The sequence below is a fragment of the Podarcis filfolensis genome, assembly GCF_964270895.1.
Source record: "Podarcis filfolensis genome assembly, chromosome: 1".
Classification (NCBI taxonomy): domain Eukaryota; kingdom Metazoa; phylum Chordata; class Lepidosauria; order Squamata; family Lacertidae; genus Podarcis; species Podarcis filfolensis.
This window is the reverse complement of record NC_139604.1, coordinates 109,242,728-109,258,603: the sequence shown is the minus strand read 5'-3', so window position 1 is coordinate 109,258,603 and position 15,876 is coordinate 109,242,728. Positions and strand designations below refer to the sequence as shown.

Genomic DNA, 15,876 nt, shown 5'->3' with positions numbered 1-15,876 from the left:
AGGAAGAAAGCTCAGAGTCAGAGCTTGCAGGTATTGGCTCTGGCACCATTATGATTTGGCTGTGGTATAAGTGTGTTAAGCCAAAAGTCATATGCCTAGCTTTTTGCAGAATCCTAACTTTGTGCATCCTTCATATCTGCTGCTGGGCTTCTTCCTATGCCTTGTTCTGACAGGTTGTAAACCTCTCTGGGCTGAACCACTTTAGGCTGCAGGTAGAAGCTGACATGAATAAAACTCCTATATTCCAAAGCCTCCAAACACAGAGAGCTTGATGGGCAGGGGGGATGCTATAATAAACCCTTCTCCCTAACATCTGATTTAATTCAGGGGGCATTGTTTATTGGTAGGAGTCAGTCATGTGAGTCCCCACCTGCAGTCTGTAGTGGTTCATCCCAGACACAGATTTACTACCTTACTAATGAGCAGAGCTACATCTTTCTTTGTATACATAATTTGGGCCGCTTTGCTATAAAATGTGAAGGTGATGACTATACCAAAGTACAGTGCAATCCTATGCTTGTTTACTCAGAAGTAAGTCCCATTATATTCCCAAGCAGGTGTACATAGCCTTAGCTTAATGGGTCCTTCTGGCATCTCATTAAATTGGCCAGACTTAAGCCTTGCTTTAGTTATGCGTGAAAGTTTCCCCTGCTAAGCACAAGGCAAGTGTTGTCACTGCACAGATGTCTGTTGTTGTTGTGCTTGAGGGGCAGCTGTTTTTATATAATCTATGTCACAGAACCAGTCCAAAAAAACAACAACAGCCCTATGCTGTGGAATTGGATTCCGTGAGGAGCATTTATGTGACTGTTCCAGGAACAGCTTGGTAACTTCTAACGCAGTCCCCTGATTCATAAGCAACATGTTGATGCTGGCTGATAAAACAAGCCTTGTTTCCAGCCTGTGAGGAGTCTCAGTCCCAACTGGACAGGATTCAGGGCTCCAGCGTGAATGTGTGTTTTTTAGTCAGCCAACAAGCAAGCCGAACAAAGAGTGTTAAGAAAACATTGATTCATCGAAGGAGTTTCTGCCTTGACTGTGGAGAAATACAATGCATTTCAAAGGACAGCACAACTTAAACCACAGCTTTGGATCTGAAGACTGGAAAACTGGTGTCTAATCAATGTCCATCAGTACTGAATGCCCCTATCTCCCTATTGCATTATGTTGAATATCTGAATCTGAAAATGCTAAAGCACATTTTCCTATGAAGCTCACACTGTTTATATAACACACATAAAAATAAATACATTCCAGTTTAAACAATATATATTTGACCGAGGAAGATTCCACATTTCAATAGGACCTACATCTGAGTAAACATATTTAGGATTATAGGTTTAGGTCACATTCTAATCTGTGCTGCCCATGTTCATGCATGTCTCAACCTGCACTGATCCTTCACCTGCCCACACTATAGATAGGAGGCATTAGCAATAACAATCCAGATACAGAGGCATACATGCTTCTCCCATACTACCCAGTTCCTGATTCTAAAGAAACATCTTCCTGTGCTCCTGTTACTAATACTAAAAGGCAAAGAGGGAACATGAACAGCTCTACCCAGATGTACACTTTGTGCCTCTGCCAAGGTTTTCGCTTGCATAAGGTCTGGGGAGGTTATATGACATCCACTATTACCGTAACTGAGCATTCAATTTGATTTATGGAGAGGTCATATGGTGTTACATCAAGCAACTGTTATCCCACCTTTTCCAGTTTGTTTTTCTGTCACTTTCCTTACTGCAAATCAGGCTTCTTGCAGTGCAAGATGACCTAATTCACTGCAATCACACAACCTGAATTTGTTGCCATGTGATTGAATCCTACTCACAAAGTAATGTTAGTCTGAAAATGGTTCCAGAACACACTTGTCAAAATGTTGGTGTCACAGACAAAAACATGCTTTTCAAAAGTCAGCATTGGAATATGTTATCTACACAACTTACGTGTTGACTACTTCCTGTATATTGGATGTAACAGGAATCTGACATTAGATCACTAGCATTAAAGCAGGCATTTGGGGACCTAAGCCTAGTGTGGCTTGTTATGGTCACCTAGTAAATTCAAGGGTGCAGCAAGATTTGAACGGGGGGTTTCCAGAGTTCCAACCCACAAACTTACCTACAATGCTGCACCAGCTGTACTGCATCAGTGACTTCCCAATGTGGGTTTTTTCTTTGCCTTTATTGCCTTTTCTAAAGGGTATATGGGGCTCTCTGTAGTTATAGTTGTAGTTGTTCTTTAGTCGTTTAGTCACCTCCGACTCTTCGTGACCCCATGGACCAGAACACGCCAGGCACTCCTGTCTTCCGCTGCCTCCCGCAGTTTGGTCAAACTCATGTTGGTAGCGTTGAGAACACTGTCCAGCCATCTTGTCCTCTGTCATCCCCTTCTCCTTGTGCCCTCAATCTTTCCCAACATCAGGGTCTTTTCCAGGGAGTTTTCTCTTCTCATGAGGTAGCCAAAGTATTGGAGCCTCAGCTTCACGATCTGTCCTTCCAGTGAGCATTCAGGGCTGATTTCCTTAAGAATGGATAGGTTTGATCTTCTTCCAGTCCATGGGACTCTCAAGAGTCTCCTCCAACACCATAATTCAAAAGCATCAATTATTCATTGATCAGCCTTCTTTATGGTCCAGCTCTCACTTCCATACATCACTACTGGGAAAAACATAGCTTTAACTATACAGACCTTTGTCGGTAAGGTGATGTCTCTGCTTTGTAAGATGCTGTCTAGGTTTGTCATCACTTCGTGTAAATCCTCTGCGGTCTAGAAAATAATTATTCAACTCTGATGTAAACAGCCAAAGATGCTTCCCAATTCTGATTTCTAATAACATTTTCTGGGACCTTTGGCAAATCACATAAGGCTCTTCTATATTTGCATATCAACTTTGCTTTATGGCTGGCAAACACTGAGTCCAACGTTTTGTTCAATAAATTACACATCTAAGAATCTTCTAATTGACTATTTCCTGAAAAGTATCAATGAAAGGGGTGATTTACAAAGGCAGGCATTTATTTGCAGCTTCAGAGGAGAAAAGCAACTGGGAATTGAGTTACAGCAGAAGAGCAAATGGGAGAAAAAATTAGCAGGCTCCCTTCTGCCACTTCCACTGAAAATCTGTCTCCCGGTGGTGTTTTTTGGTGAACAAGTGGGTCCCCCCCCATCCCTACATTATGGTGAAGTGTATGCCAAAGCTCCTGTTCCCTAGATTTCCAAAACAAGAAAACACAGCACTTGACTCAAGAAATACTGCCAGTGGGAACTAGCCCATCCCCAAATAAATGTTTTAATTCTCTTTGAAATATTGCCTAAGCCCCCTTGATTTCAATAGGACTTCGAGCTTTAATAGTGTTATATGGATTGGACAGTTAGAAGGCTCACACTTGTCTTTAAACGTGTGGGGTCTTTCTTTTATTAGAGGGGCGTGGGCATGCCCATTACTGATTTAGAGCTTTAAACAGTATAATATTGTATGTCTTAGTATGATCCAAATGATTCCATCAGCTAATATTAGTTGAGAGTTTGTCCAGATTCCTTCCAGTATCTATTGTAACAGTTTTATCAACAGACTGATGTAAAGCATGGAAGAGTCATTCAGTTACTTTTACAAGAGGTTCTTAAATACTCTTCTAGAATATGTTGTAACATCATACTGAAACCTCACATCATACTGAAACCCCAGTAGTTTGATTCTCGTTTTTCAATAATGACATGATAACAGCATTCTGACTCATAACCATCTAATTAATTAAGCTGGCTTTCCTGTTTTGTTCTGCTTTTAAGCCTTCTGAAGGTTTGATTTCAAAGAAAAAGTTTTTAATTTCCATGCTCTTTTGCCCTTTTGTAGCTTCTGGTCACCCACACTGTTTCTTCTGCCACCTGGAGCTTGGCTCAGACCGGGAAGTGCCTTCTAACTTTGTCCGCTATGTGGATGTGGAGTTTGACATGCCAACCACTTCAGCATCCAAAGCCACCATCCGGTCCATCTCTGTGGAAGGCAAGACAGATGTCAGGAAGTGGGTCAACTATTCAGCACATTACAGTTACAAGGTACGAACGAGCAGCTTTCTTCCAGGGAGTAAGTGAATTGGGGTTAGTTTGTTTGTTTGCAAATGAAACTATTTTATAGTATGTCTATCGGGATCACGAACTGCAGTGAACAATTCAAAGTGTTGGTGCTGACCTTTAAAGCCCTAAACGGCCTCGGTCCAGTATACCTGAAGGAGCGTCTCCACCCCCATCGTTCTACCCGGACACTGAGGTCCAGCACCGAGGGCCTTCTGGCGGTTCCCTCACTGCGAGAAGCCAAGTTACAGGGAACCAGGCAGAGGGCCTTCTCGGTAGTGGCGCCCTCCCTGTGGAACGCCCTCCCACCAGATCTCAAAGAGAACAACAACTACCAGACTTTTAGAAGACATCTGAAGGCAGCCCTGTTTAGGGAAGCTTTTAATGTTTGGTGTATCACAGTATTTTAATATTCTTTTGGAAGCCGCCCAGAGTGGCTGGGAAACCCAGCCAGATGGACGGGGTATAAATAATAAATTATTATTATTATTATTATTATTATTATTATTATTATTATTATTATTATTATTATTATTATAACTAGATTCTCCATGTTGTCATATAAGTCTTCTACCATAAATTTCGAAGTAGAACTACAGTAGGCTTTGTAACTCAGTGGTAGATTATATGCCTTTAATGGAAAAGGCCCCAGATTCAGTCCTTGGCAACTCTAGATATCTGATGGTAGGGCTCAGAAAGATCTCTTGCCTGAAACTGTTGCGATCCCCTGAGAGTAAACAACACTGAGCTAGATGGAGCCAATGATCTAACTCTGTTGAAGACACCTTTATATGTTCATAAACCTGGCAGAGGGAGAGGAAAAATACATCAGATACTCCTCCCATTTTTGCTATAAGAACAGTGATGTGGGTGTTGCAGAAGGAAGGCTGGGATTACTGTACTAAGTCCCTACCTCCTTGAGCTCCTTCATTGTCTGATTTCAATCCAGCAGGCTTGAGGGTTCTTCCCATCAAATGGAACATTATGAGACTGATTCCATGCTAATCTCCTCACCCACTGCAATTTTGCCAACAACAATGAGGGTTGATGGGGTTGCTATGATTGGAATCTGTTCCACTTTTGCAGATGAGAGTCTCATGTGTAGAAGGGTATATGTCCACTGTCTTCACTGTAGAGCAGAGATGGAGAACTTGACGGCCTTCAGAAGTTTCTCGACTACAGCTTCCATTGTCACTGACCATTGCCTATGCTGATTGAGGCTTTTGGGTACTGAAGTCCAACAATAGCTGGTGGAGGGCCCAGGTTCCCCATCCCTGCTTCAGAGCAGGTTGCCATTGGCTGATGTAGAAATTTTACTGTTCTTTTCCCACAACTCCCAACTTCCTCTTCCTTATCAGGTGGAGATAGAGCAGAAGAAGAACTTGAATCCAGATGTGATGGAAGAACACACTGATAACCCCAAGGACTGTGCTGTGCAGTGAAAAGAAAGGTTCATCTGCAGTTGGAACAGAAGAATCAACAGGCCTTGAAGAAGAGGGAACAGCATGTTGCTCCTGCTGTAGGAAAAGCCGGAAAGAATCTGGAGCGCCGTAGGGTTTCCTTATCCTCTTAGAGAGGAACCTATTTTGGGATTTGTTTACAGCCAACTGGTGGCTTTGGTAGAAGCACACTAAGCATATAGTATATAGGCTTACAACTGATTCAAGCCTGCCTTCGTCTCTGACACTAATCTTACAGTGATATAATGGTATATTTTTTTTCAACTCAAAAGGTGTAACTCTAGTCTTATTGACAGTCTTTCTCCCCCTACTGTGTGCTTGACATTACCTGAACTCTTGCAATTCAGTCCTCAAAAGAGCTCTTCCAGGTACTCTGCAGAAGCACTGAGGGGGAGGAAGGAATGAGAGATGCACCACAGCATCCCTTGGGTTTTCTGTCATGTGCATGACACTTAGTGAAACATTTTAACAGGTTTTCTTCTCCACAAGTGTAGATGGAACCACTGGGAATTCCACTGGGTGAAGGACAAGTGGATTGACCTTCTTATCATCTCCAAGGCAAAACATTTAAAAATTGCACATTTCCTTGGATTTTGGTGGCCAGAAAGCTTCCTTTATTCACTTAGACTGACAGCGGGGCCAGGATTATTCTTTAGACTTGACATAGTTATAGCTGCCAGTAGAGGGGACTAGGATAATATTTGATCAGGCTTGACTGGGAGGATACTGGAAGGAAATAATTTCATTTAAATTAATGGTCAAGTGAATGGTTGGGTGGACTGGTTACTTCTCTGACAGATGACAATTTATATTCTTGATAGGGATAGGGAAAGGAGGTGCTGTGTTTATTTTTTTTGTAGATGTTGACAATGCTGCTTTCATGTTCTGTCCCAAAACCTACATCTTATTTTAGAAAGACTGGAGTGCCACAGTTGTGTGTGATATTCTGACTTTATAATGTACTGGCATAATGGCATAGCAGTCAGTGTTGTCAGTACTCTTTGAATTCTCTGTCTACAATAGTCTCACACAAGTGCAAAAATTAACAAAGTCCAAGTTTCCACCCCACATGACTGTAAAGATAATCTTGAAAATGTCTGGATATACCTGAGCAGAATGTTCAAGGGTCAGGTGGTAAATGGAGTTGGAAAGCAGCACGGGACTTCAGCACAGAGGTATTATCATGCAGTTGGGTCATTCAGATCCATTTGTTGTGTGTGCGACAACTGGTACACAAATATACAACCATCCCTCTTTTTTCACCCACAATATTCATTGCTATTCCACCTGTGGGTGGAGCTTAACAGAATATATGCCATGTGGGAGAGTTTTATCCCTCTCAATCACTCCTCCACCACCTTTTTACATTGTGAAAATGTGAACAGGTATCTCTGTACCTGTGCACATGCACCTTAAAACAACAACAACCCAATAATTCCAAAAGAGCTCAAGGTCAAACCTTGTCAACATGCTTCACAATGGGCAAAATGGAGGATAGTGTATTGGCATGGACATGTGATGCTGTAGTACAAACAACTAATTTTATCTAGATTAGAGGTGGGGAATCCTGAGTTTCCCCCCACCCCAGCAGGCTACTTTGGCAGGTGGGTACTGTTGTCCAGCTGTCAATCACCAGACATCACTCTGGTCCTCTCCAGTCCTTTAAGTTTCACCCCTGTGCAGAAGTGAATTCTAAGAACATTCAAAACAACATGATGGAAAGCCCCAAACCCTGAGAAGATACAAATCCAAAGAAACACTGCCATGCTGCCCTTCACTTACGCCCTAAGTCTGGTTTATACATGCATTTTCATTACTGGCTGAGAGTAATGAAAGGATGTCTTTTGTGTTCTGATGGGCATCACAGAGAGAATTTTCATTTCATATCACCTGTAAGTTAATAGCCAAGACCCAGATCTATACATGCGGAGCTGTTTTTAAAATGCAGTGGACATGCCTATCGTCCCTTTGGAGGGGAGGTAGAAACAGAGAGCTACTAAATCCAGCCTTCTTCCTTTTCCTTCCCAACAGGTGATAGGTAAGATTACTGTTTGTTGAAGAGGAACGTATTATGCACAGCTCAATCATGGAGAGGAATCACATCTACAGCACCTGGTGGTGGATGAGAATCCTCATTTATATAGCCCCTAACTAGATTCTGAGCAAAAGCTTTGCAGTGGAGTCCACTTCCATATGAAGGTGGCAGTCATCAGGTATAAAGTAATCAAATGAACATATGTGAACTAGACCCACTTAAAAGCTGATCCGCCAGAGGATGCTAAAGCTTGGACCTTGCTGCTTCATAGCAGTCTCTGAAAATACTTCTCTGTGTGTCCTGCATGGGTTTTGCTCAGGCATCTGGGTGTCCACTGTGAGACTAGGATCCTGGGCTAAGATCAGCAGGCTCTTATGTCCTAAATATGCTACAAATGCATCAGGTACATATAAGAACATGTACAGCGGATCTTAGAGATGTAAGAACAAAGTCAGCTGATCTTAAAGAAAGAAATTGGGCAGAGCAGGATGGATAAGGGTGAAGCTATCTCTTAGATGTTTGGAGTCCCAATGTATTAGGTTTCTAAAGATAACAATCAGTATCTTGTGAATTGTGCCCAGATTTCCATTCACACCCTAAAGCTTCGAATTCAACATGTCCCGTGCATCCAGTTCCATTCAGGAGATGTCATTATGTAGAATGCACTACAGCCCTTAGGCTTACAAGGCCATTTGTGATGGTTAGCAGGTGTAAATTCAAAGCTGGGTAGTATAAGACCCAGAAGCACCTTCTTGAATGGAGAATGAACAAGAGACAAGGCTATAGTCTATAGTCCTGAGCAGAAGAGGCTGGGACACATCATTGATGTTTATGTCCTCACAAGTGAGCATGACAGATGGCTGATTATATCTGCGTTTGGTAGATTTGCCTTCAATTGACTTGCCAATATCCTGCCCACTGTTCCGAAAAGTTACATAGCATATAATACCATTTGGCTTTAGTCCTTCGTCTGCGGTATTGTCAGCTGTGCAAGGACTGACAGAATACCCTGCTAATTTATTGTGGAAAGAAACTGTGTCTCTTTGCTATAAAAAGGGCGTTGTGTTGCTTTCAGTCTGCTCTTTGCTGCCTCCATCCAGACGGATTGTTCATGACCTCTTGCACTATTGTGATTGAGTGGGTTGGGTTTTTTTACATATTTTGTAACAGGTTTCTACCTTTTGATGTTGTACTATGAGAGAGTCTACACACTGGTTGATACTTTAGACATTTTGTTGTCCCCCCCCCAAAAAAAAAACAAACTTCTCTGAGAAATGTTCTTTTGAGTTTCATTGTGGGAGGAACTGTTGAATAAAAGCAAACGAAATGCTACCTTTATTGAAGTCAATTTATTTGTGTTGGCATTCTACCTACAGATCAACATTCATAGTGCATAAGCATTAAAACTTCTTTCGAACCAAAGCCCATCCCTGTGGCCTATGAATATATTACTAATACTGTCATTTATAGTATTATACGTCATACACAGTGTGAATAGGGAAGGGGGCTGAGGGTGAGAGTGCTGTTTATTGAATTCATAGGTGAGTTAAGATTTGTTTTTGTTTTTTAAATAATATTTATTACTTTTAAAGATTACAAAAAAAGGAAAAGGAAAGAAGACAAGAGAGAAAAAACAAAGGAGAAAAAAAGCAATACAATACAATACAATATATAAACAATACAAAACACAACCTAAACACATTAAACTAAACTAAACTAAACAAAATCCTAACCCTAACCCTAACCCTAAACAAAACAAAACCAATTTTAAAAACATACATCACACCTTTTCCATACTCTATCTTTCATTCCCTTGTTTACTCGACCTCCTCTCACCTCCCTTTTTGTATTCCACTTCTATTAATTGTTTCAGCAAATCCTTTCCATCTTTCTCTATTTTCTATCATATTATAAATATCTCAACATATTTTTAACCTTATTTTCCATTAAGACCAAAATACTTATATATGCTTAACTCCTTATAACATTTCTGCTAAGGCCATAAAATTTCATTCCACCATTTTTCTATCACTCATTAATTTTACAGTATTTCTATATATAAACTTTAAATTTTCCAATCTTCTTCCACCATCTCCTCTCCCTGGTTTCGGATTCTGCCAGTCCTTTCCGTCAATTCCATATAGTCCATCAACCTGGAGATCTTATGTCCGAGGCTCTTAACTCTTTTCCAGGTCCCTTCTGCAGGTCTTCTTCATATTCTTTAATGCTAAAGAGCAGATCTCGGGAAGACTCCAACCTAACAATACTTTTATTCCTTCTGGACAGGTCAGCCAAATTTCCATAGTTGAAGCTAAGATCCATAAAGTGTTTCAGGACATGTTTCAAGATTCCTCCAAATCCAAAGGCCCCCAGAATTTCAATCTCCTCCAGACCCAAGTCCATGTCCCAGAAGTCAGTTAATCCCTGCATAGAGGGATCTTTCCTACTTTCCTTCTTCAGTCCAGGCCGGGATCCGATCCTCAGAATCTGACTTTTTCTAGATTCGATCATTAAAGGCCTCAACTTGTAGTCCTCAATTTTCTTCTGTAAGACTGAGGATCCCGCTTGTATTACTTTAGGTTCAACAACAACAGCTTTCTCCTTCTCCTCCACAATTTGTCCTGCCGAAGTAGATTCCTGTACCAAGTCCTGAATTATTTCTGTGTTGGTGCTCACTTTTTGTCTCATATTAATCACTTTTTGTCCCAAGTTGTCAATTTTAAAAGCCATGTCATCCGTCTTCTTATGAAGCTGTTCCAGCGAATAGCTTATCTTGCATAATACAGTCACTATGGCTTCTCCTGTCAACATTTTAAAATGGTCCAAGGTCAATCTCTGGTTCTCACAATTTCTTATCTTGCAGCTGGAGATTCCCCAGTTACACTCCTGTAACAGTTTCAAAAGCTCCCTCTAGAGGGAAACAGTCTCCACTTGTATCAATCCTTTCAAACACGTAGGTGAGTTAAGATTTGGATCTGCGCCTTTCTGGCTCAAAGCTGACATTCTAAGACTGTAATCCTAATTGCACGTAGCTGGGGATAATTCAGTAGGACTTATCTTGTAAGTCACCATGTTCTCAACTTCAGCCTCTGCATCTAAAGGAAAATGCTTCGGAGTGTATGCAGAGTGCATTTTCCCAACCCTTGAGCAGTCTGCCCCACACATATGATATTACAGGGTAGGGTTTGCAAGCAGGCTTGAGCAATGACACCTCACTTAAACAAGGCCTGGTATAATCATTATGCTGGACATGGTCAAATAAAAAATGAAAACGGGCAGCATGCTGCAATAACTCTAATGTGATGCAACTAACCGGGTGTCTGTGGGCTGTATTTGTATACAACTACTGCACATATGGATGTGGCAACTCAGATTAGAGGTTACCCTGCCCACACTGAACTATGTACAAACAAGTCCATGCTTAAAACAAGGCTGCACATTAGTTGCTCTCAAAGTTTTGCTCTACAGTCTTATGCAAGAGCTGCTAAGGTGGCACCTTCCTCATCCAGAACAGCAGGTTAGCCATCCTACATGGAAAAGCACATCCCTTTATTAGCACATGTATCGGATGACTTTGCACCTAAAATGAGACCCCAAAGACAGTGGGTGCCTGAGGAGTCTTTCTTATACCAAGTCTTCTTTGGTGATCACTTGTAGTCGAGTAAGATTGTCTTTCAAGAACACGGTCTTAACAGTGAGTCTGTAAGTGACTGTGGAGGCCAATTCTGGATCCACACGTCCTTACACAGTGGAGACATAGGTTTCTGGGTAGGAGTTGATCATGGTGAGGGTCTGCCACACGTTCCTCTGAAAGCATGTTTCGTCCTGAGTTCAAGCATCTTCAAAGCCCATGACACCTTTGTACTCCAATTGGAGCACTTGCAGGCCAGTGTTTCCCAATTGTCAGTGTTTATACTCCATTTTTAAAAGATTTTCCTTAAGAGAGTCTTTTAATGTCTTTTGTTGACCACCAGCATTACACCTTCCATTTTTAAGTTGGAAATAGAGTAGATGCTTTGGAAGACGATAATCAGGCATCTGCACATGACCAGTCCAATGAAGTTGATGTTGAAGAATCATTGCTTTGACGCTGGTGATCTTTGCTTCTTCTAGTACACTGGCATTAGTTTGCCTGTCTTCCCAAGTGATATGTACAATTTTTCAGAGACACCGTTGATGGAATCTTTTGAGAAATTAGAGATTGTGTTTATAGGTGGTTCATGCTTCACAAGCATATAGTAAGGCTGCTATTACAATAGCTTTGTAAACAAACATTTTGGTTTCCCTGCGAATGTCATGGTCCTCAAACACTTTGCACTTCAATTGGGAGAAAGCTGCACTCGCAGAGCTCAGGCAGTACTGGATTTTGGCATCAATGTCAGCCCTTATGGAAAGATAACTGCCCAGGTAGGAGAAGTGATTGACATTTTCCAATGTTACACCATTTAATTGGATTTGTGGTGCTGCAGAGGGGTCGTTTTGTGCTTGTTGGTGCAGCACTTTGGTGTTTTGGATGTTAGACCAAACTTTTTGTAAGCTTCTGTGAAGGTATTTAGGATGGTTTGGAGGTCATCCTCTGAGCGTGCACACACTACGCTGTCATCAGCATAGTGAAGCTCTGTGACGGAAGTTACGGTAACCTTACTCTTTCCTTCAGCCTACTCAGAATAAAGAGCTTTCCATCTGTTCGATATATGATTTCTACTCTGGTGGGGAGTTTCCCTTCAACAATGTGTAGGATCATGGCAATGAAAATAATAAATAGAGTTGGGGTAATAACACAACCCTGTTTAACACCTGATCCCAGGAGAGCCAAAGGTTCCTCACATCTGCTCTGTACTAAAATACACCAATGGATCAACACTGCAGGCATTTCTTTTCCATTTTTGGTAGATCTGTTTTGGATCTCATAAGACCTAAGGGTTTTGCTAGATCATTGGCCCAATGGTCCATCTTCCAACCAGATGTCTCCTCCTTCATCCGAGGATCACAGGACAATTAACAATATAAAAACAGAAAAATGCATAACATAGTAATAAATAAAAACAATAATGTCCTCACAGTTTAAAAGACCAGAGATTGCTTAATTAGCCAAAGGCCTGGGAGAAGAGGGATGTTTTTGCCGGGTGCCTAAAGACAGGATTTATTACATCATGTATACAAAGCAAATATGCTTGTCAATTTCACTTCTACTTGTGAGATGAAAAAAATTAAAATACTACAATATGCTCTAGTATTGGTGAGCACATTTGGCACCGCCAATCAATGTAGATAACACTGACCCAATGGTCTGTATAAGGTTCTTACATTCACCCTGCAACTCCACATGGTTCTTTTCTTAAAAAGAAGAGGGGCCCAAGAATTAATAGTGCCCCAATAATACACTTCCATAGGGGAGCAAGAGTTAAAATCTCCCCCCCACAAGCCATCCCTGCTGGTGTATAATTTTTTTTTTAATGAATATTTATTAAATTTTCCAATTTTATATAAACACAAAAAGAAAAAGAAAAAGAAAAATATTAAAAACAATTCAGTTTCAATAACAGTTTTTCAATCACATGTTTCTTTGACTTCCTCATACCTCCCCTTCTTGTTCTCTAGTTCAATTTGTTAATTCAGCAAATCCTAATCTCTTAACATTCCTTTTAGAATATCACCTTATTTTCCACTCAACTTTTTAAAATTTGATAACAAAAACAATTATAATCCCCATTATCTTTATCATAACAGCTAGAGACCGTCAAAGTTCAAACCAACATCTTTTCAAAGTTCATTAATTTTATAATATTTCTGTAGATATTCCTTAAATTTCTTCCAATCTTCTTCTGCTGACTTTTCTCCCTGGTTGCGGATTCTGCCGGTCATTTCTGCCAGTCCCATACAGTCAATCAACTTCATCTGCCATTCTTCCAGAGTGGGTAAATCTTGAGTCTTCCAGTGCTTTGCTATAAGTATTCTTGCTGCCGTTGTAGCATACATAAAAAAAGTTCTGTCCTTCTTTGGCACCAAATGGCCGACTATACCCAAGAGAAAAGCCTCTGGTTTCCCTGCTGGTGTATAATTGTGGGGGGCTAGTGAGTGGAGAACTACAGATTCACTGTTGCTAGAACATTTCTGTTCACAAAAATCATAAGAAGTTTGAAATGTAAATGTAATAATCACTTCACTTGAGCATTTTTTTGGCTCATTCCAAAATGAACAGATGCTGCAATGTGAATTTTAAAAGCCCCATTTATTTTTTTTTGTGAGGGACATTTTCGCCACCTTGTGGTCTGATGCTATTACTGGAAAACTCATGGATGAAAAACAGAGACAATAACCAACGGTACTCATTAAAGTGAGGTACAAAACTGGAACAATGTTTTTAATATAAAATGATCTGATGTGCAATGGCTTTTTTATATATAAAAAAGCACCTACATTATACGGTCACAAAATGTCCCTATGAAAATTTCTAGTTAGTTTCATACACTGTCAAATAATCCAGATATCCACAAAATTCAATGAATACCACATTCAAGAACAGCAGATTGATAATCAGTCAGAGGATCTACCAAATTTTCATTGGGATCTAAACTAAAGGGAACCTCCACTGTATGTATAAACCCTCCACCCATCACTATTATTGCATAAAGAAATCCAGTATGTATTGCGACAACAACCATGTCGTTTCTCAATGTTGAAAGTTGCACCACATTTTTCAAGAAGCCAATATCTAAGAACCAGATTAGATGCTACTTTGCAGTGTAGCACGCAGTTCTCTTTTTGGAACTTATGTAGTGGTTTTTTTTTAGGAAAAAGCTGAGGTTCAAATGTTAACCATACAGGTCGGGTACTTCTGTCACAGTTCAGAAACAAATGAAACATCCATGAATACAATAACAGGACTACAGTATTTAGAGCACCAGCACTTAAAATGTTTTTGACAACATTGAAAGGAAGAGATAAATTCAGTTCCATAAACCTATGATCCACAGACGAAGGGAGGCTCTGTTGTTGTGAAGGCCCTGTGACAGGGCCTTATTGGTGGCAGTTCCATTTGCAGAATGCCCTTCTTGGTGCAGTATATTTGTCTAATTCATTATAGTTAGTTAAGTATTTCTATTGCTTTACTTGATCGGGGGGGGGGGGGAGGCTGCCCCCCCAGCTATGCCCATGCTCAGGCATTTGATGGCTGAAAGATACTGTTCCTGGCAACGTTATTAGCTTTGAAGGTATGTAGTGGCTTCCAATTATATTGTTTTGGCTTTTGGGGGTTTGCAGCCCTCAGCTCCTTGGAGAAGAAGTACAGGATATAAATTTAACAACAACAACAACAACAATAACAGTAACAACCAGCAACATTAGACTGTACAAGTTTCTATATATTTTGTGCTGCAGTTTAAAATGTTACATTTTTAACACTTCTTATATCAGCAGCACACTCCACAAAAGAGAAAGGCAGTCAGTCAATTGCATTGATGCTTATTTATTTTCACTGGAAACAGAAAAAAGGAAATAAAAATTAATTACACCAAACAAAACATCACAGAGCCAATTGTTCAGGTACACCCTCATAATGGCCAACTGGGACGCAGGGGCATAGGAAGGAGTGTGTGGTGGGGGCGGTTCGCCTCAGGTACAATCTCTGGGGGGTGTGACAAAAAGGCACACCACAGGGGACTCGCCCTGCCACATGGCGGATCACACCAGCACCGCTGCAGCCACACACGGAGGATCGCCCCCCCCCCGGGTGCACGGCATGGCCACCGTTCCAGGCGCCCATGCAGCCAGCTCCACCACTGCTGGGAAGGAGAGCAACATTTAGATTGAAAGGACTCCACACCTACCAAGCAGTTCACAGCTCCCATGAGGTTTAGACTTCCTAATGCAGGGATAGGCAACCTAAGGCCCATGGGCCACAAGTGGTCCATGGGGGTCGTTTAACCGGCCCACGAGCTGCCCCCGAACCGAGCCACCTGCTCGGCAAGTCCCCATGTGCTGCCCTAAACTGGCGCAGTGAGGCGCAAGGACTCACTTCCGTGGCGCCAGAAATCGTGTCTGCGCAGACGCAGATGCCAGAAATTGTGTCTGTGCAGATGCAGATACCAGAAATCACGGGTGCACGCACTGATGTGCGCGGTCTGGCCCACGGAGGGATCTCTGCTGGAGTAAACCGGCCCAGGTTCGGTAAACCTTGCCATCCCCTCTCCTAATGTTACCATTACAGACCTGGAAGAAACCACCGATAAGGGATGGGCTGCATGAAGGCTCCATGAGTTCCACTCTATGCCAAAGAAAGGCAAAAAGGGAGATTTTACTATCAGC

General features: G+C 41.4%; 1 protein-coding gene across 6 annotated transcripts in view; it reads left to right on the top strand.

Annotated features, from left to right (window-relative positions):
- The window catches only part of STON2 (stonin 2), a 67,162-nt gene extending 58,261 nt beyond the window's left edge, over positions 1-8,901 (top strand). For 3 of the 6 annotated variants that reach the window (XM_083612111.1, XM_083612112.1, XM_083612113.1), the window contains 2 exons: positions 3,857-4,059; positions 5,433-8,901. In XM_083612111.1, coding sequence (XP_083468237.1) covers positions 3,857-4,059; positions 5,433-5,516 — 287 coding nt within the window. In that variant the 3' untranslated portion in view covers positions 5,517-8,901. Of the gene's footprint in view, positions 1-3,856; positions 4,179-4,618 lie in introns of all 6 variants that reach the window. The other 3 variants (XR_014547735.1, XR_014547737.1, XR_014547736.1) reach the window with 2 other exon arrangements.
- Positions 8,902-15,876: the final 6,975 nt, after the last annotated feature.